The 21,722-nt window shown below is 43.3% G+C and overlaps 3 protein-coding genes across 5 annotated transcripts in view; 1 reads left to right on the plus strand and 2 right to left on the minus strand.

Moving 5' to 3' along the window:
- Window positions 1-402: 402 nt before the first annotated feature.
- LOC106569903 (DNA-binding protein RFX5) lies at window positions 403-13,575 on the minus strand. Of its 3 annotated transcripts, none has more exons than XM_014141623.3 (11): window positions 13,502-13,564; window positions 11,436-11,527; window positions 9,860-10,009; window positions 9,646-9,679; window positions 9,445-9,527; window positions 6,661-6,798; window positions 6,361-6,477; window positions 5,961-6,039; window positions 5,644-5,842; window positions 5,430-5,524; window positions 403-5,289 (listed from the first exon to the last, which is right to left on the minus strand). In XM_014141623.3, the coding sequence occupies exons 2-11, from the start codon at window positions 11,495-11,497 to the stop codon at window positions 4,369-4,371; spliced, it is 1,878 nt and encodes a 625-aa protein (XP_013997098.1). In that variant the 5' UTR covers window positions 11,498-11,527; window positions 13,502-13,564; the 3' UTR covers window positions 403-4,368. The 3 variants fall into 3 exon arrangements, with proteins under 3 accessions (XP_013997098.1, XP_013997097.1, XP_045550664.1); XM_014141622.3 differs by having other exon boundaries at window positions 6,661-6,801; XM_045694708.2 differs by lacking the exon at window positions 11,436-11,527 and having other exon boundaries at window positions 6,661-6,801; window positions 13,502-13,575.
- Window positions 13,576-14,795: 1,220 nt separating this feature from the next.
- On the plus strand, window positions 14,796-19,543 carry LOC106569904 (proteasome subunit beta type-4). The gene is made up of 7 exons (XM_014141626.3): window positions 14,796-14,956; window positions 15,492-15,698; window positions 17,975-18,121; window positions 18,387-18,468; window positions 18,833-18,949; window positions 19,077-19,165; window positions 19,386-19,543. The coding sequence occupies exons 1-7, from the start codon at window positions 14,841-14,843 to the stop codon at window positions 19,396-19,398; spliced, it is 771 nt and encodes a 256-aa protein (XP_013997101.1). The 5' UTR covers window positions 14,796-14,840; the 3' UTR covers window positions 19,399-19,543.
- A 716-nt stretch (window positions 19,544-20,259) lies between these two features.
- LOC123726761 (pogo transposable element with ZNF domain) overlaps window positions 20,260-21,722 on the minus strand; it is a 23,163-nt gene continuing 21,700 nt past the window's right edge. The window contains exon 19 of the mRNA XM_045694706.2: window positions 20,260-21,722. This exon is cut by the window's right edge and continues 458 nt beyond it. Coding sequence (XP_045550662.2) covers window positions 20,551-21,722 — 1,172 coding nt within the window. The 3' untranslated portion in view covers window positions 20,260-20,550.

Consider the following 21,722-nt stretch of genomic DNA (forward strand, 5'->3'; position numbering starts at 1 on the left):
GGCACAGACGTCAAATCAACGTCTATTCCATGTTGGTTCAACGTAATTTAAATTAAATGGAAACAGCATTGATTCAACCAATTTGTGCCCAGTGGGTTATAAATGCCTCATGAACTTAGTTCAACTGTCATACCCCATCAGAACCCAAAATATAAGCTTGTTTTACTCCCAATGTTTGTAAACAAAGTAAATGTACACTATATAGCCTCAAAACATGACAAAAACTATAATTGTGATATCATGGATTGTCAGTCCTTGCATCCATAGCTCTGTCTATGAAGTGGTTACATTTCTCTAGCCCCATCCCTCAGCTTTTTAGCAAAACAGAGGACACTTTCTTATTGTTTCAACTGCTGATTGCCACTTTGAGAGAAGAGTTAAAAAAATGACACAGAAACGATCAACATCTACTGTAACATCTCTCCAGTTACCTTTAACAACATTTATTACAGTCAGCATAGGAAAATATATTCACATTAGTTGTTGGCATCATTTTGTTTAGTTGTGTTTTTTTAAAGGAAGCATAGATGTAAATGTCACAAAATCTCTGAGACGATGATTTACAAAAAAGAGAATCGGAAACTATTTCAAACAAGGGCATTCAGAGTCACACGTATAAAATTACTAACATGTAAGCTGTGACACTTAATTATCAAATCAGGATTGTTTTTTTATGTGCACACCAATTATAAATTAGTTAATCTTCTGGTATGAATAAAGTGCAAAACACAACCTGGGGGATTATACATGTAAACTAAAACAGATAACACATCCCATTTTTAAACCCCTAGTCAATACATTTTATGTTTTGACATGTTTCTAAGCTAGGAGTAACAGTGTTTTTATTTTTTATTTTAGAGTAATAGAATCACTGTCACATAAAACCATGCATGGATAGGTTTCTTTGAACTGTAAGTGTCTTTGAAATTCAAAGACATTCATGTTAAAACTGCACTTCAAGTGACCTGTACAATAAATGAAACTTCACAGACTTATATCAACAAAAGCACATGTGATAAAATGTTTTCACAGATTTGATAAAACAACAATAATAACAAAATTACTCATTTGCAATCTTTTTATTTGCATGAACTCAAACAAACCGCAAAGCAAAGCTATGAAGCTACTTAACCCCTACATAGCTAGCCAGGCTAGTTTAGAGTGTTACCACCATCAACAGAGCATCTGCAAAGCTTGACTGTGGTCGGTCATGATGTGGTTTAACCGGCAGTTAAGGTCAAGGCACTGCTACCCGTATCCCGATCCTTATCTTTGATTCTCTGACCCGTTTCTTTTGAGCACCGTGGCTCCACAGTGAAAGTTCTCCCACTCACTCATTCACTTACTGCAATACTCATTTCACTGCACACTAAAGGACATATACTTATTTATGGTAGAGGTTACCCATGTAAGTGGGCCTACAGTTAATCTGTAGTCTTCATTCAAACCTACCTCTTTTACTGATATTAACTTGATCTGTCGATTGACTAATACAACTCGGGGAGATCATTGCTAGCTCATAGTCCAATGTCATGAATGAGGATAAGGTGAGTAACTATAACTACGCACATGTAATTACACAATTAACAGACCAATAGAATATACTAGATCAGGGGCGGCACACCCTCCTCACTGGGAGCTACAAAGTGTGCAGGATTTCGTTCTAGCTCTGCTTTAACACAACTGATTTAGCTAATAATGAGCAGCTAGCTGATTAGTAGAATAGAATCGTGTGTAAGAACAGGGCGGGGACAAAAGCCTGCCTACAAGAAGGTTGGCCACATGTATGTCTATGGTTGGTCACCCCTGTACTACATACAGGCAGGGAAGAAAATCTACAGGGTTTGAAGACAGACATAGGGAATCCCTGTTTTCCCGGGAAAATAGCGTAGTGTGTAGACAATCTCGAGTCATCATCATTACAGCACCAAATGTATGCACCATGAATTTACATCCAGTTTGTCTTTTCATAAGCCCATAGTTTACAGAAGGACAATAACGTGGCATAAACTAATAATAAAGTATAATTCTGTTGTGCTTATTCTCAATTCAGTCAAATTTGACCAACTCCATTGAAAAATAAAGCTAACATTGCTTGTTCCAAAACGACCTCAAGCATAACAATCATGTTTTTAATCATTGTTTAATTAAGAAATAAGGCCCGAGGGGATGTGGTGTATGGCCAATATACCACGGGCTAAGGGCTGTTCTTAGTTACGACGCAACGGGGAGTGCCTAAATACAGCTTTTAAACATAAACCCCCGATGTGCCTTATTGCGATTATAAACTGGTTACCAACGTAGTTAGAAGAGTAAAAATAAATGTTTTGTCATTCCCGTGGTATACGGTCTGATATACCACAGCTTTCAGCCAATCAGCATTCAGCGCACGAACCACCCAGTTTATAATTTCTAGTAATCATTACTATTATTAACTAACAGGCTCTTCCCTTTTTGCTTTCTTCATATCAGTGCAAATATTCTTGACATCTGTTTCAATTTAATTCCAAAAGGGCTAAGGCTGGAGATTACAAATTGAAATCTTCCCTTGTCAAAGGATGGGAGGTATAAAAAAAGAACACATAACCAGCCTATTTCAGGTTGATCATACTTTGGATGATATGCTGGGTTTGGATAGAATCAGTATCTTACATTATCATGTACTACTATGTAATGCACATAAGATGTATGCATCCCTAGGCAAAGTCAGAGGTTGAAAGTTTGGCAATGGTGGCTAAGCAACAGTTGTCTCTGCCAGACAGTTTGAAATTCTGAAAATTATATTATAGTACTAGTGTATACAGGTACTTATAAAAAAGGGCTTGGCAACCTACATCAGGCTAAATTATTTACTAAATCAGCTCTAATATTCCATTAAGTCTCTTTGCCACGCTCAAGGTTTTACACTAGGCTCGCAGGTTTGTGCTTTGATGCTTTCGTCTGAGGTGCTCTAAATTCAAAATACAAAGGCAAACCTAAACGACTGTTTGTCATAGTCTTGCCTATACGGTGTCTATAATGTTTTGTCATCTACACTATGTCGCTAACAGGAAGTGCTGTAATATTGGAATTACGCCCATGTAAGTGCTCGCTTTTCCGTCATACTCCACCTTAGGGGTTTTGGGGAAGGGGGGCAAACTCACAATCTTGTCACACAATGTCTTAGAATACAGTCGCAGATCCAGTTCCGATGCCTGACAGGGGCATCATTTAAATGTAGTTCCACCAGCAGTGTCATGCTTTCTCCTTAAGGCGTCAGCATGCTTCAGTTTGGCTGGCGCCCAGCCAAACTTGGCTTGGCAAACCCAACGAGTGAGCTTGCATACTCCCTTAAAATAACAAGAAAAAAGCAGTAATAGTACTGTTTGTCCATTTTGAGACGCCGTAGCCAGTATAAACTTCCTCTAAATAGACTAAATTAATCTAAGATAACTCAAATCTGTCATTAATTTAGACGTTTTTACAAAGATCTTAGTCGCGCAATTTTACATCTAACTAAGATGTTTGTTGCAGTATTTCTCAATGAAATAATGTGCATGAAAATTAGTCGTCTCTCATTAAATGACAACAAAGACTTTATTGAAGAATCCCGACTGGAAGAATCACTGACGAACGGGCGTAGACTTCGGCTACCGACTTCGGCTACCGACTTCGGCTACCGACTTCGGCTTGCCTCTAGAATTGTTTTGGGTGTGTCCGAACAGCCGAAAAATCCTTACCGAAGTCCAAAATGAACAAAAACGTCACAAAATGTCATCATAATGTATGCACAAACTCTTCCGAAATGTTTAGTCTGGGAAGCATGCGGACGCCTTTTCCTCTGGAAGTCTATTTGAAAGCACAACTACAAACATCAACATAACGCAACCAAAGATATAAAAAAAGAACGCTTTGAGGGGAGTTCCTCTCAGGGAAAGTAGCACTTAGAACCTCGAATGGTCCGAACCCGTAAATAGCCCCTCCTCGTCATCAGAACTACAAGAAATCCAATCTCAGGAGTATGGAGACGCCTTTTCTATCTCTTCGCTCCCAATTACAAAGAAAAACATGCAGTTAGAGTCACAGCAAAGAGTTATAAACGTCCCTTTTTACATTGTCAAATGCAAGGGCTAATGGAAGGTCAACAGGGGTATGTAGCAGTTTGGCTTCATCAATCCTTCTTGGCTCTCTGTGCTGCCAATCTCGGATTTCCACCAATCGGTAAGATGGGAGAGGGACTGTGTGGAGCAAGATGAAGCTTGCTACCTGGGAGAAGATGATTGGGGGATTAGGGGTGGTTATCCTCACGCTGAGGGTAGTATAAAGCCCCTTAGAGCTCCCTAGTCTCTGGGACAAGGAGGGTGAGATTCAGGACTGGGAGGGCCAGTGCTAGGGTCTTTCAACCTTAGCGCTGTCATCAGGCGCGGGGCGGCCCTCCGAGCTAGCCTGGGAGGTGGGGGTCGGCAGATCATCCGAAGGCTCCATGGGGGTGAGGGTGATCTCCACCTCACCTCGATCCTCCAGCAAAGTGGGCAGGGGCAGGCGGTGCTGGGGCGTAGACTGGGAGTTGTTGTTGTTCTTGGTGGTGGGGGGTCTCGGTGCCCTCTGGATGACCTCTACCATGGCCCTGCCCATGTCCCAGTTTGCATGGCTGGTCCCTGGCAGCAGCAGCAGGGACCGTGGGTCAGTCTCGAGCACCACACCCCGGTGCTCTGGGTTGCCAGAGTCCGCTACCGAATGTAGCTGGCCAAGCACCACGGCATGCTGGTCCTGGAACACGACCTCCACCACCTGGGAAGAGGAGGAGGACGAGCAGGCTTTCTGGATCACCCCTCCGGTGAGGGACTTCATGATGGGGGCTTGGTTGACCGAAGGTAGGGACGGAGGGGGCAGTTGCGGAGAGGTGGTGTCCTCTGGCCGTGGCTTCCTGGGTCGTCCTCGTTTCCGTTTGGCCGGCATGCCTCCCGGCCCGGGGCCCCCGCTGGTTGCAGTCGGAGCCTCGAGGGCCCGTTTGGTCACGGCACGGGCCCTCTGCACCACCGACGTCGGTGCCACGGGCGCCATGGTAACCGGCGGGGATTTTTCGGGGTAGGATAGGCTGACGGTGTGGGGGAGGATCATGACGGGGAGAGCGCCGCCTTGGGACTTTTCCGGGACGGAGCTGCGAGGCAGGATTCGGGGCAGGTGCTTCATCAGAGCCTCCACCTGCAGGTCACGACCCCCCGGGCGTACTGACTCCGCCCCTTTGGTTGGCTTGTCACTGGACTGCAGTGTCCCTGGCGACGACTGATCCCCAACTTCTTTATCCCTCTGAGAGAAACAACTTCATTGTGTTACATAAAGTCGATATGAGTAGATATGGCTCATTATTACTACTATTATTACAACTTCGAGAAGTATGTTTCTGTACTTTGCATTTAGACTTTGAAAGGGTATTGTTGATGCGCTACCTTAGCATCAGAGCTGCTCCCTTCTGTCTCCGGCCCACCTCCTTTTAACGGTACTGGGTTCTTCTTGATCACCTTGTGGGGCTTTGCAGGTCCTCCTGTGAGACACAAAGAAAAATGACTGATGGTTACAAGAAATTCCAATCATGAGATGGTTGCGGATGGTATTGGAGATGACTGAACACAGTGTGATGGAGATGAGGACACTGAGACTCACCTGCCATCGCGGCAGAAGTGACGAGTTCAGCCTGGCTGCAGCGTGGGTTAACGATGTGCTCCTGCACAAGAAAACGGGCGATCTCGACCACTGTGTCAAAGGAACGTTTGAGGATCTTCTGGGCCCAATCACAGATGAGCTCACAAGCCGCCTCCGTCACCTCTTGCTTGTAGGTCTGCACCAGCTCCGTCAGCTCCGACTACATGGAAGAATAGTCTTAATCACCATTGACAGTCATTTTTGCACACAACTATAGCAAAAGCAATGGTTGTGTCCTATCATATAAACAGGAAGTGCAGTTGACTAGTCATACGTACTGGGTCATTTTTCAGGTCCAGGTTTGGCAACAGTGGCATGTTTAGCACTGTCTTCCTACGGATTCCACTATAACAATACGTGTCAGCGGAGGAGTTAAGGATGAACTGTAAACAGAAAGGGGAACCGCTACCTATTGATAAGTGGAGAGGGTATGGTAATACTTGTTTGATCCTTTGTACTCGGTGGCATCATTCTATCCACATTTCCCACATTGTCCAACAATATAAAAATAGGATGCAAATAGGATGTATTGAAGTATAGGTGAATCCCTGAATTCCATCTAGCACTTAGGGAGACGCTTGAATACTTCATTTGCAGGTGTCAATGCAGTTGTGGCAAGCAAAAGTAAAATACCTAAAGGGCCTCCCAAAACAACCTCCTGACAGACTAAAAGGATATTTGGACTGTCCCCTGCCACCGAGCCTCCGGGCTTTGATGTTGGGGAAAATGTCACGGATGATCTTCCCAAAGTTGGCAGCACTCAGAGGCCGGTGCTGTAGGTTTTCACAGTATCTCCTGGGGCATTACGGAACAATAGATCATAACATTAGCTGGGTCGTTTTTATTAGGGCACACCATAGTAAAGCGTTTGCAATGGAAAACAAAAAACAAGTATTTCTTATTGATGTCCAGGTAGTCTGGGTTCACAAGTACATTTCTAATTCACTGTTACAGCTGTGCCTCATTACAATAACTTACTTGTAAGTCTCGTAGACGTCTTGCTTGGGCAGGCAGGTGTCTACGTGCTCCTCCAGGTGGCTGCGGATCCAGTTGCAGGTGTGCAGCTGGTCAGCTGTGTTGAAGGAACTGGGGTCACTGCTGCTGCTGCTGCTGCTGCTGCTCAGGACAAACATAACCAAGCTATCAGTATATCTCAGCAGCCATCTTTTGCTGCTAAAACAATATGTGTGGCTCAGTTGGTAGAGCATGGTGTTTGCAACGCCAGGGTTGTGGGTTCGATTCCCACGGGGGACCAGTATGGGAAAAAAAAAATAATAATGTATGAAATGTATGCATTCACTACTGTAAGTCGCTCTGGATAAGAGCGTCTGCTAAATGACTAAAATGTAAATTTTTCTTGTGGAGGAAAAAAGTGACAGTTCAATGTAGACATTTTGAAACTCCACTGAACAAAAATATAAAACGCAACATGCAACAATTTCATAGATTTTACTGAGTTAAGTTCATATAAGGAAATCAGTCAATTGAAATAAATTCATTAGGTCCTAATCTATGGATTTCACATGACTGGGAATACATACATGCATCTGTTGGTCACAAATACCTTCAAAAAAAAGGTAGGGGCGTGGATGAGAAAACCAGTCAGTATCTGGTGTGACCACCATTTGCCTCATGCAGCGCGACACATCTCCTTCACATAGAGTTAATCAGGCTGTTGATTGTGGCGTGTGGAATATTGACGCACTCCTTTTCAATGCCTGTGCAAAGTTGCTGGATATTGGCGGGAACTGGAACACACTGTCGTACACGTCGACCCAGAGCATCCCAAACATGCTCAATAGGTGACATGTCTGGTGAGTATGCAGGCCATGGAAGAATTGGAGCATTTTCAGCTTCCAGGAATTGTGTACAGATCCTTGCGACATGGGGCTGTGCATTATCATGATGGCGGTGGATGAATGGCACGACAATGGGCCTCAGGATCTCATCATGGTATCCTCTGTGCATCCAAATTGCCATCAATAAAATGCAGTTATGTTTGTTGTTTGTAGCTTATGCCTGCCCATTCTATAACCCCACCGCCGGCTGTTCACAACTTTGACATCAGCTAACCGCTCGCCCACACGGCACCATACACGCTGTCTGCCATCTGCCCGGTACAGTTGAAACCGGGATTCATCTGTGAAGAGCACACTTCTCCAGCGTGCCAGTGACCATTGAAAGTGTGCATTTGTCCACTGAAGTCGGATACGACACCGAACTGCTGTCAGGCCAAGAACCTGGTGAGGACGACGAGCACGCAGATGAGCTTCCCTGAGATGGTTTCTGACAGTTTGTTCAAATATTCTTCGGTTGTGCAAACCCTTACAGTTTTATCAGCCGTCAGGGTTGCTGGTCTCAGACGAGGTCCTGGGCTGGCGTGGTTACACGTGGTCTGCGGTTGTGAGGCCGGTTGGACGTACTTCCAAATTCTCTAAAACGACGTTGGAGTCGGCTTATAAAATGAACATTCAATTATCTAGCAACAGCTCTGGTGGACATTCCTGCAGTCAGCATGCCAATTGCACCTTCCCTCAAAACTTGAGAGATCTGTGGCATTGTGCACATGGAACATTTCTTGGATCTTTTATTTCAGCTCATGAAACATGGGACCAACACTTTACATGTTGCCTTTATATTTTTGTTCAGTATAGTTAAGGTGGTGAACATTTTTTTTTTAATTGTAAGAAGATATTCACATCCCAAATTTCTCAAACGGTGCTGAGCCCCAGAAAATGTTAACAAATAATAAGATGAAAAGCCAGCACACGGTTCATGTTACTGCTGTTTTATTCCAGCTCAAACATACACTGTGGAACTGGCAATAATAATAATCAATGTGCACTCACATTTTGACATGCACCAAAATAACAATCACACTATTTCAATCATTGTGTCATAACTGTTTTTAACCGATTGATAAACTATTAACTCAATAATTAAGAGTTTATAAACTACTTATAACAGCATTAATAAATATTTTTAAGTGTTACTGGGGGAAAAGTCAATATGTGACTGGGTCACTGGTTGTCAAACAGATGTAGTAAATCGCTGACCTTTATTGAGCTTTGTATGCTCCTTGAGTTTCTGTGTGTACATGTTGACAATAACACCCTTGAAAACGTGGACCTCTTCCCTTACCTTGGCAGTGTTCTGTCCTCCAAAGCTGACATCGATGCAGAAATACACCACCGCCTAAGTTGTGGCAGCGGGGCCATTGCCAGACTAAGAAAAAGAGTTTGTGGAATTTGGAGATGTGTGCATGTTTGAGATACATAGATCTGCATGGTCTGTTGAAATCTGTTGATCTGCGCAGACCTGTGCAGAATCTTTGCATCTCAAAAGCACACAATAACATCCAGATCAAAACTCCTTCTCTACAAACCTTAAACCACCAGTAGGTAGGTACAGTACACCCCCTATGGATGGACCACTGCTTCAATGCTTGATTGCATGACACCTAATGCATCTCTAACAGACTGAATGGAAATAAAACAAATGGAGGAAGGCCATCCACAGTGGGGCTGCACAACATGAAAAAGAACTCAACCATGCCACTGAGGACAAGCGGCAACAACGAAAGGAGAGGCTAAACATCAACCACTATCAACCACTACCGCCACATACACTGGGCTCTTTAGTGGGATTTGTGGGTCATACATCAGCCTCTTCAGTCATCTGAAGAGCCACAAATATGTCCCACCAGGAGGACAATCATAGAGTGCTAGACCCAGAGTGATTGCTGATGATAATGATGCTCACCTTTTCTCTCCTGAACTGGGGCCAGAAGGCAGCTGGAGGTAAAGGTAGAGTTTGTCGTTGTCAGAGAAGCGCTGCACATCTTGCTGTGGGTAGGAGAGACATAGGAGAATCTGGGTCTTAAACCATTCATAGACAAGGAAATTCATACACAATACAATACCTTCATACACAATACAATACCAAAGATGTCTCGGCACTCACCAGGATAACATCCACTTTTCCCTGTATATTCTTACTACGAAAAGAAACAACAATTACAGTTAGACACAAACACATTTCTGCAGACTTTCTGATGGATTAGCTGTATGAGATAAATAGCAGGTAATGTTGGAGAGGGTGCTGATACGACACAATACATTATTGTCCATTTTGATAATTTAAGCAGTGGCTGTGTGGACAGACGGGTGGGACTTACGAGATGTTGCTCTTTAGTTTCTGCAGCAGCAGGCTTGGCTCGGTGTCTCCCTCTCCTGAGTCCAGACCCTCCCGCTTGGAGGGGTCTGCCTTCAACCTGTCCTCCGTCATTGTTTGCTCACACAGCGGTGGCAAACACACCCTGAGGCCTCTGAAATTAGGAGAGGAGGGTAAATGTGATAAAACTGTTCAAAGCACTATGGCATTTGGCTGGGGGCTGTCATTTTACATTTTAAAAGTACATTTTAGTTTTAGTTGAGAATGGAAAATATATCCCTCCACATCCAACAATGCTGGTTATTGGACATGCACAATGTTAGTGATTTTTCATCTGATAAGCTGCCCAAGAACAGCAATGCTGCCCAGGGCGGCAGGTAGCCTAGTGGTTAGAGCGTTGCAAGATTGAATCCCCGGCCTGACAAGGTAAAAATCTGTCGTTCTGCCCCTGAACAAGGCAGTTAACCCACTGTTCCTAGGCCGTCATTGAAAATAAGAATTTGTTCTTAACTAACTTGCCTAGTTAAATAAAGGTATAAAAAAAAGATGACAAGAAGAAACCTTCATTTTATTCAATTTAAATCTAAATGGAAACTGACAATAGCAGCTCTTTAGGAAGGTAACACCTGAGGATCATACATACTGATATGAGTTGGCAGGGTTCAATGACTAAACTCAACTCCATGGTGAAGGAAGTTTCTGATAAATTCCACCAAGGGAGTGGAGCAGAGACAATGCTTTGTGGAATTCAGCTCCGACAACATGCTCAAGGTCAATAAAAAAATGTTAAAAATATTATGCAACGCTTCCATTTACCTATGTTTATCCTCTGTAGTTGCGTGCCTTTCTTTGTTTGCTTTGTTAGGTTCTGACAGAGTGAAAAACTAACAGACAACCAGTCAAAGCTCAAACCAAGTTTATTCACCCATTGGGTCAAACAGCTGAAAAGACAATGACATGTTTACACAGGCCCACATATTTATACCCTCCTAAGTGGAGGCTCCTCCTTGCACATCTGGATAGCCAATACATCTCTGTTGCTGGGCAGGAACTCAATTGGAGACTGTTCCTTCTCACTTCATCTGACCTGACCTCGGCCCACATTCCTCACTCCTCCCTAACTCATGGCTGTCCTACCTTATCAGTGACTGAAACCAGGCTGTTGCCCTTCTCCTCTCCAAAGGATACATGAGATTTAACAATAACATGTTCTGATAGAATGTAATTTTTTTGCATTCCCCTTTCTCACTCCGTAGATTTCCATACACCCAGTTCTAATATGGTAACATGAATAAGGATATTTCAAGTTAGAACCCAACAGTTTAAATCCATACTTTTTCAATAAATGTTAGTCAAATACAACCACAGACTGTTTGCTCATTGCTGTTGCTCTAAGATGGCAACTCAGTGCAAATGTGCATGTGCCAATTGAATCTCAACAAGGAACAAGTCGGTGGTTTTTCATTGATGTATATTGAAAAAGTATGGATTTCAGCAAACAAAGAAAGCCACGCAATTACAGAGGACAAACGTAGGTACAAGGTAAGCGTTTCATAATTGAAATGTTTTGAAGTATTGACCTTGGGCGAATCGATGTAGTCGGAGCTGAATTCCACAAAGCCTGTTCTCTGCTCCACTCCATTGGTGGAGTTCATCAGAAACTTCCTTCACCCTGGAGTTGTCAGCCAGGTTCAATTATAAGATTTAATGGAATGCAATGAAGTAGGGTGTTCAATCAAAACCGCATATTCTGACCAATGGGTAAAATAATCTATTCCAAAGTATTCCCACGCATAATAGAGAGATATACAGTGGGGGCCGAAAGTATTGACACCCTTGAAAAAAATTAGCAATAATGACTGTATAAAATAAGTCATTGAAATACTGAGCTATATTGTATGCTTAGACAAATTGGGAAATTATATTATTTTATACTAATACAATTGCTCAGAGAAAGATATTTAATTACTTGTTACTTTTCTTTAATTACTTGTTACTTTTATTTCTTATCTGTATTTTTTTTTAACTGCATTGTTGGCTATGGGCTTGTAAGTAAGCATTTCACTGTAAGGTCTACACCTGTTGTATTCTGCGTATGTGACTAAAATATTTTGATTTGATATGATTTGATTTTGTTTAACAAGTAATACTTTTTTTCTCAAAAAGGTAGGGGTCAAAATTACTGAGACGCCTAAAAATTCTTATAAATAAAGTAGTCAAAAGTTTCGTATTTTGTCCCATATTCATAGCAAGCAATGACTACAAGCTTGTGACTACAAACTTGTTGGATGCATTTATACTTCGTTTCGGTTGTGTTTCAGATAATTTTGTGCCCAATATAAATTAATGATAAATAATGTAGTGTCATTTTGGAGTCACTTTATTGTAAATAAGAATAGAATATGTTTCTAAACACTTCTACATTAACCTAATGTGGATGCTACCATGATTACGGATAATCCCGAATTAATAGTGAATAACGATGAGTGAGAAAATTACAAAGGGTCAAAGATCGTACTCCTCTCCTGTTATTGGTAATGGGGAAAGGTTAGCATGTCTTGGCTGGGGTTATGATCAATGACCCTCTGTAACTTTCTCTCTCATCGTTATTCACGATTAATTCAGGATTATTAATAATGGATTATTCTGCAAAAGTGAAATATAATATTTTTTTCCTGTCAATATATTCAATGTCCTATCAATATTTGCATCTTATTATTTGAAAAAAAAAATGATAAAGTCTGGTGTGTACTGTATAGCCTAGATCTAGTACAATGAAGCGTGCAACAGCTACAAGGCTTTCACCAAAATAGAAAACACATCAGTCAATTGAACAGCCAGGGACACTCCCACTACGGCACTATCAGTGTCTGGAATAATAATAACAAATGGGAGTAAAACATGCACGATGCTGTCTGCATTTCCAAAACATGACAATAGGTCGATTAAGTAGGAGAATTAAAACAGAAGTGTTCATTATTATAAAGCTTGATAGGCATAATGCAATGGCGCATTGAGCAATGACAGAGTGCAGCCGCTGTGATGCTGGCTCACCAGGCTGTCACTACAGTCGCACGGTGCCGAAATACTATAAGAGGCATGGTTTTGAAGTAACACTACCAGCCATGACGGGTCTTTTTCTCACTAGCGTTGCAAGCTATTCGTTTCGCCTTCTTAGCTAGCTACCAACTTTAATTATTTGAGACCGTTAACAATGGCTTTTTCATTTCTCGGCATATGCTATTCTACAATTTGCATACTTCCCGCTTTTTGTGTTTATCGACACAACATGTTTCAATTCACTGTGGCTAGCTAGCCACACACTGGTTGTCAGTTTTATGGGAATTGAAATGCACATATAACAAAACAGATTCGACAGGCATTTAACACTTGTAGATTCACTGAATGCTGTTATTTAATCTTAGCAAGTGACTAACGTTAGCTAAGCTTGATAGCTAGCTAGCTGGGCTAGCTTTAAATGCTAACATTAGCAAGCATTGAAACATCTTTAGAAATATGAAATGTAACAGAATTCAAACTTTTTCAACAATATATAAAAGTAATGTTTAAATTGCACATACTATTCTGTGATATATATGATAAAAACCTATTTAAGTAATTATTTTATAAAAGAAAAAGAAAGTACCTGAGCCAAAGCTACAGCAAAAATCCCCTTTCAGATTTTTTTGTGATTGGACAACTATGTTATGTCTGCCTGACTACAAAGCAAACGTCAATTCCAATTGGTGAATTGTTCTAATTCTACTCAGATACCAAGTGCAACTTAAATTCTATTGGTTCAATTGCTTTATTTTCTTGCTAAAGATTATTCTGATAGGCGGCGTTATGACTGGTCTGCCCAGTAACTGAGCTGATGGCTCGTCTGGGAATATTCTGCCCAGTAACCGAAACTTGATTGGTTTACACATATGGGAATATGTTATTTCCTATTGGGGCGGATTTTCACTATTCACAGATCTAGAATCAGTTTACTACGGGTGCATTCGTAAATTCATTCTGGCTATCCGTTTTGAAAGCACTCTCGACTGAGTGTTTATTTGTTTAACCTTTATTTACATTTACATTTAAGTCATTTAGCAGACGCTCTTATCCAGAGCGACTTACAAATTGGTGCATTCACCTTATGATATCCAGTGGAACAACCACTTTACAATAGTGCATCTAAATCTTTTAAGGGGGGGGGGGGGGGGGGGGGTGTAGAAAGATTACTTTATCCTATCCTAGGTATTCCTTTTAACTAGGCAAGTCAGTTAAGAACAAATTCTTATTTGTGCCAGAGCGCACTGATGAATTTACGAACGCACAACACCTGTTGAAAATGGCTGGTGTCAGTAAACGTCGGCAAAAAAAGCGTAATTAAATTGTTGCACAGTTACAGTCACCAACGCTCTGGATAACATGAACACTGCCTAACCAGCTCTGCTAGGTCGAGAAAAATGGTCAGAGTGAGGTGTTCTCTCATTTATGTCTGGAAGTAGATAGCAAACTAGCTAACTTTAGCTTGGGTGCTTGACAGCTGTTGTGAGGTCAAAACGCTCGGATCAACCCTAGTCCATGGCCAGAGCGTCTAATGTGCGCTCGGAATGCTCCGAGAGCGAAATGCGCTGAATTTACGAACGCCCAGACCACACTCTCAGTGCATTCTGACACTCCAGAGTGAATTTACGAACGCACCATACGTAAACCTGACCTTCTATCAGCATCTAGTACAATTTAACTCCACTCTGTTTCTACTCCTTTCATTTGGACTAAATCATCGAACATTTATAATAAAATTAATACAGCTATTGTTGAGTTTCTTGTTGTATTGATTATGCTACTGGTAAACGTTTACATGTGGTTAGAAATAAGAGATGTAATTTTGTGCTTCAGTTAAAATTGTCTGCCTCCTGTATCCCACAATTCTATATTCTTTGCAGCAGAACACAAAACAAGCTTTGTCGTCACATCCGCAAATTCGCAACATGGATCCAAGCGGGTTGAAACTCAATTTCTGGGAGAATGGACCAAAACCCGGACAATTTTATTCATTTCCAGGCAGTAGTCTAACCCCAGGATGCGGACCTATCAAACACACGCTGTAAGTAAATCATTTTGAGTGATTTGAGTAAAGATCCCTAATAATGTCCTCACGCTTTCGATTTCCTCGGTAAGCTGCATCATCATGGTGGAGCAAGCCGATGTAGCTACTCTAGCTAGTTATGTTAGTTACGCCAGCTGGGCTACTAACACTAACTAGGTATCTAACTAAACTTCATATGCTTTCGGGACTTCTTATTCTATTTCCAACAAATTGGCTGATGATAAATTGCCCATCTATGCCTCGCTAGTTGGCTACCTAATCATAGTGTACTTATGGTAGCTAATGCTAGTATGACATGGCAGCGAGGTAGTTAGCTAGATAACAAAACTCACCACAATAAAGGATACTGTTGAATCATAGAAGCATATTATTTAACGAGTCCTACTCCCGGCCGTTTCGTTATATATACATGAGTCTAAATGAACGTCCAGCAGTTCAGCATGCATCCCTCTGTATTGCATTTGTAGTGTAACGTTAGCTAATATGACTTACTCGTGACAAACTTTCTAATTCTTCCCACCCTGAACTCAAGAAACCCCATGGTGACGGGAACATCAGTGCTGGGAGTGAAGTTTACAGGTGGCGTCATAATCGCAGCTGATATGCTGGGCTCCTATGGTTCCCTAGCGCGGTTCCGTAACATCTCTCGACTCATGAAAGTGAACGACAGCACCATCCTGGGTGCCTCCGGCGACTACGCAGACTACCAGTACATGAAGCAGATCATCGAACAGATGGTGTAAGTTTAAGGTTTCTTTCAGAAACCTAAATCTTTTTTTTTTTAAATTCCTTTATTTAACTAGACAAGTCAGTTAAGAACAAATTCTTATTTACAATGACGGCCATCACTAGCCAAACCCAGACGACGCTGGGGCCAATTGTGCGCCACCCTATGGGACTCCCAATCACGGCCGGTTGCGATACAGCCTGGATTCGAACCAGATTGTCTGTAGTGATGCCTCAAGCACTGAGATGTAGTGCCACTTGGGAGTCCAATACGTGGTGAATATTTCCATTCACAATCATGGACCAAGGCACATATATAGCAAATACACAAGCAGGCACATACACAGCAAATAGAGTAGTTCATAGTATATGTGCTGGCATAGGAGAGAGCCGTCCATTACACATCCACAAGAATCAGCTTTACAAACGTTAATCTTTTTGGGTGAAGTTCCCATTTTATTGCACATATGAAATATAAATGGCTCCAATACACATTCCTATACAGAAGGTGCAGAGAGATGCATTCTATAAGCTGTATCTGTGATACCGTAAGAACTGTATGCCCTCTTCTCTCACCTGTGCTAACCCTTCCTGGTCACCTGTGCTAACCCTTTCTGGTCACCTGTGCTAACCCTTTCTGGTCACCTGTGCTAACCCTTTCTGGTCACCTGTGCTAACCCTTTCTGGTCACCTGTGCTAACCCTTTCTGGTCACCTGTGCTAACCCTTCCTGGTCACCTGTGCTAACCCTTCCTGGTCACCTGTGCTAACTCACCTGTGCTAACCCTTCCTGGTCACCTGTGCTAACCCTTCCTGGTCACCTGTGCTAACCCTTCCTGATCACCTGTGCTAACCCTTCCTGGTCACCTGTGCTAACCCTTCCTGGTCACCTGTGCTAACCCTTCCTGGTCACCTGTGCTAACCCTTCCTGGTCACCTGTGCTAACCCTTCCTGGTCACCTGTGCTAACCCTTCCTGGTCACCTGTGCTAACCCTTCCTGGTCACCTGTGCTAACCCTTCCTGGTCACCTGTGCTAACCCTTCCTGGTCACCTGTGCTAACCCTTCCTGGTCACCTGTGCTAACCCTTCCTGGTCACCTGTGCTAACCCTTCCTGGTCACCTGTGCTAACCCTTCCTGGTCACCTGTGCTAACCCTTCCTGGTCACCTGTGCTAACCCTTCCTGGTCACCTGTGCTACCTACACTCCCCATCCAACTCTGTCAAGTTGGATGGGGAGCGATGCTGCACAGCTATTTTCAGATCTCTCCAGAGATGTTCGATCGGGTTCAAGTCCGGGCTCTGGCTGGGCCACTCAAGGATATTCAGAGACTTGTCCCGAAGTCACTCCTGCATTGTCTTGGCTGTGTGCTTAGGGTCATTGTCCTGTTGGAAGGTGAAACTTAGCCCCAGTCTGAGGTCCTGAGTGCTCTGGAGCAGGTTTTTTTTAAATCAAGGATCTCTCTGTACTTTGCTCCGTTCATCTTTCCCTTGATCCTGACTAGTCTCCCAGTCCCTGCCGCCGAAAAACATCCCCACAGCATGATGCTGTCACCACACTTCACCGTAGGGATGGTGCAATTGGAGGTACCGGTTGGAGTTGGGTGTGATTCCGCAAATGGAGAGAAATAATATGGCCAAATCTTAATTCAGGTTGTTTCAGAGGAACATGTGTAAGTCAACATGACGCTCGCTTGCCTTGACAAGGAAGCTTCTGGATTTAGCCAAGTAGCAAGTGAATGCAGAGCAAATGACCAATGATACCCCTGGAAGTTTGGGAGGCTTATTCCACCTGAGGTCTTTTGTCTCTGTAATATGGATCATTTTTTTGTTCCTCCAGATACATATGGAGTTTAAGGAGTACAGTTTCTTTCAATCGCCATCAAGTGTTGAAACTGACAAAAAATATTAATGGATATTCAACCACTGAAATGTGAAATTGTAAGATGTAGTCACTGTTTCTACGTCTTCGAAATACTTTTTATTAAAACGTCAGTACAATATTTAGCAAGGAAGGATACGTTCAGACAAGATAAAACATTCTGGACTACTGGGGATATAAAGGAATAGACGACTCTGGGTTATTGTTCAGTGGTAGTAATGCAGACTTCCACCAACTGATCTTGTGTCCTGCAATTTTTCTAGAAGCATTAAAGATATCTTAAAGGTGGGGAAGAGACTGAGAAACATTCTGGAGGGGCTGCTTTGTTTGAATGGTTTCTGGCATCATTTCCTTTGCTTGGTTATCTCCCTGAGGACCACCAGTGATCAGATCTCTCTGTTTGTGTCCCAGGATCGATGAGGAGCTCCTTGGTGACGGCCACAGCTACAGCCCAAAAGCCATCCACTCCTGGTTGACGCGGGTAATGTACAACCGCCGCAGCAAGATGAACCCACTGTGGAACACTGTGGTCATCGGTGGATTCTACAACGACGAGAGGTGGCCTGAGTTTTCAGCATCTTTAACAAGTCATTTTTTGGGGGGCCTTAGAGTTAATGCCAAGAGGTGGAGCTCTTAAATTTGCTTAGAAATGTGGGCGTGCCCGTTGTCATGTTAGGCTATTTTAACCATGACCCTGGTTAGTTTTTGCCTTTAACAAACCACCTACCCTGGTCTTGATGTTAACATCAAACTGACTGGGGATATGCAGCTATAAATAATTATAGTAGCTAGCGACAACAAAATAACTTGTATTTTTCTCTAGCTTCCTGGGCTATGTGGACAAGCTGGGTGTGGCCTATGAGGCACCTACAGTGGCGACAGGGTTTGGCGCTTACCTGGCCCAGGTGAGAGAATAAACGAGGGGACTGCTACTGGGCGCCAGTATTAACTTCTATATGTTTCATAGTTTATAATTTATCTTTAGCAATTGAAAGATAAGATGCCAGTTTCTATTCGCAAGATTGGCTGTAAGTTGTAATTCCTTCAAGTTGTAGAGCTGAGCTACACTAGTTCATATTGAAATAGTGGCAACCCCTTCCGGGACAAGAAATTGTATGAATATAATGGAAGTAATCTGTACTGCACGATGCTTCTGCATAAAATGACTACTGTATGTAAAAATGGATGTTCCACAGTTGAAGTTCTACACAGACCCTTGCAGTATGTCTGGGTTTGTTTAGTGTGAGGTTATTCTTTGTGTCCATGCAGCCCCTGATGAGGGAGGTGGTAGAGAACAAAGTGGAGATTACAAAGGATGAGGCCCGGGCTCTGATTGAGCGCTGCCTCAAGGTGCTATACTACCGCGACGCTCGCTCCTACAACAGGGTGAGTCGTTAAGTCTCGGGGACTGTCCTGAATTTAATGTTATTTTCAACAGCACATTGTCAATATTTCTATTTTGAAGCTACCAGTCTCGTAGCTACTTGTGACGTTACTGTTTGTCTATTTATAGCATGAAATTGCCATTGTGACAAAAGAAGGCGTGGAGATTGTTGGCCCCATGTCCTGTGAGACCAACTGGGAAATTGCCCACATGGTCAGGTAAGTTACAGCCACGACTTGTCTTGCCTGTCCAGTCAAGTGTCAAATGGCCATAAAGTTGGCATTGTATTATCACTTGAGAAATTGTTTAAAGTTTTAATTTCTTTGTCCTAAATTGATCATAGCATTTTAATTGAACAACTAGTGGAATATTTCACACAGCATGTGCCTGTTATATTTAATATGACAATGTAATAAGAATGTACATTTTCTTTTGCAGTGGGTTTGAATGAGGACGATAAGGACTGTACGTTAAGCCACACTATTGGTCTGTTCCATTACATTCTACAATGTTACCGCTTTGATAGGACTGCTATGTAACAAATTTAGTCCCCCCCCCCCCTTTTTGTAATATGAAAAATAAATGTTGTAAACTTCTGAATGGGTGAGTTATTTAAACTTAAATGACAGTCAGGCTTAAAATACATCTGGTGAAGTTGAGATTATATTAATATACTGTAATTGGAAAGGTCCACACAAGCAGAGCTGAGGGCAAACATTCATGGGAAGAAATTACATCTTTGGACTTCTGTAATACCCAGATTTTTCCACATCAGGGGTAAGAGGACCCTGTGTCAAGAACAAAGCTTGTCTGCTTCCAGGTTAAACACATTTTTGGTTCAACCATACAGAACTCCAGACTATATGCTGTTAATACCACAAAGGAACCCCCCCCCCCCCCCCCAAGCAGACCCAACACTTTATTTCATATTTAAAAATAGTTAATCGTTCAGGTGAAGAAAATAAAAAAAGACAAACCGAGAGGTAGACTGCCATCTCTTGGATTCCATCCTAAGGCATGATCTGTGAATGGCGTGGTTGGTCTGAGGTAATTTCTCATTAGACATGGCTACATTGCTTTCGGTAAATTGAAACAATGGACAATTGATAAGGGATGGGCTGTTTGTTTTAGCTAAATCCATCACAGCTTTATAAATGAAAAGTAGATTGGAAGATATGTCAGCTCTGGCACCTTTTCTACATCCACTCATACATTTAAGTGAGTTAATAGAATATCAAACATTCCCTCCTAGAAAGTGTCATTCTGATAAGAAATTAGAGTACAAGTTATTTACAAAGCCTGTAGTCTAGTGTTGACAGGAAGAGACTGTTTTTAATTGCATAAGACAGGTTGTGTTAGTCATTGTTGAACCTGATCGGATTACACGTAAGACACAGTAGCTTGTCATAGAAAATGTACAAAAACACATTTGAAAGTTACATCACCTTCCCAAGTGAAAGGAACAAGCATGTGCACACAGTTTAACGGGTCCGGTACAGTCTCCAGAGCTATCCCATCTCTGCTTCAAATGTCACAATTCCCTTGGTTTGAAAGTGTCAAAAGATCCAAGTCCGTAGTCTCTGAGGTGTCGGTCCGCAAATGATTAACAATCAGTTTCTTCAAAACCGTGGAAAGACTCCAGATCGCTGTCCTTCTCAAACACTTGTTTGAGTGCTTGCGGGTTGGGTGGCGGCGAGGGCAAGGTGTACGCCGACGTAATGTCCGAGCTCACCCCTTTGTCCTCTGGCTCCACCTTCATTAGCACTTCAGCGCTCTTCGACCTTGCTGGAGAAAGCATGACCAGAGCCTCGGTCAGGCTCTGCACCAGTTCTGCCGGGCCTTCATCTCCTTCCTCCTGTGGTGGTGTGCTGACCATCCTGAAGGACTGCTGGAAGATCTGGGGCTGCGTTGCCAAGCATGAAACCAGGTCACCTAGACATTCCACCAGCAGTAGGGCCAGGTCACCTGGCCCCAGAGTCACAGCTCCTTCATTCTGGGTGTGTATCTCACACCAGCGGGCCTGTAGAAACTCCTTCATAACAGGCACCACGCACAGCTCCAGGGGCTGCAGGCGGCAGGAGCAGCCGATGGGGATCACCGCCGGCAGGGTGTTACTGCTGTTGAGGGCAGCCAGGAAGTCGTCAGCCAGGTGGCCGTGGTGGGTGTCCATGATCAGCAGACCTTTTCCCCCTGCCTGGGGGTTCACATGCTTCTGCCACACCTTAGAGAGCCACAGCTGGAGTCGCTCGTCGTCCGTAAAGCCTTGAGGGCGTGCCTCCAGGAAAACAGAGTCCGGAATGGCCTTCTGGAGGTGTGGAGGGTTGCCTTTGAAGAACACCATTGTGGGCAGCATGGTCCCGTTGGCCAGCCCCGCTAGGACCACCTCTATCAGGGGCTCCCCGGTGCCGATCAACTGAAACGCCTCAGGGTCCGTCTTGAGCTTATCCAGGTCCACGAAAACAGAGAGCTCGTCGATGCATCCAATGGAGGGTGGCCGGAAACCGACATCTTTGACTTGCTTGCAGACAAAGCGAGTGAAGATGCGGACGCTCTCGTATACGTTGCGCGGCAACGGGTGCTTGGCCGAGCAGGTGGCCTGCAGGCTGAGGTTGTGGCGGAGCATGAACTCCACAGCCCACTCGTAGAACTCACCGATCTCATGCGACTCCTCCAAGGCCTGCGTGGCTGTCTGGAGCAGGTTTTCCTCTGTGACTGGCAGCTGCTGCTCCCGCTGGCACATCACCCACTCTGCGATGCGGTCCGTGCTCCAGATCC

This window comes from Salmo salar, chromosome 14 (genome assembly GCF_965601325.2).
Source record: "Salmo salar chromosome 14, fSalSal1, whole genome shotgun sequence".
NCBI classification, from domain to species: Eukaryota; Metazoa; Chordata; class Actinopteri; order Salmoniformes; family Salmonidae; genus Salmo; species Salmo salar.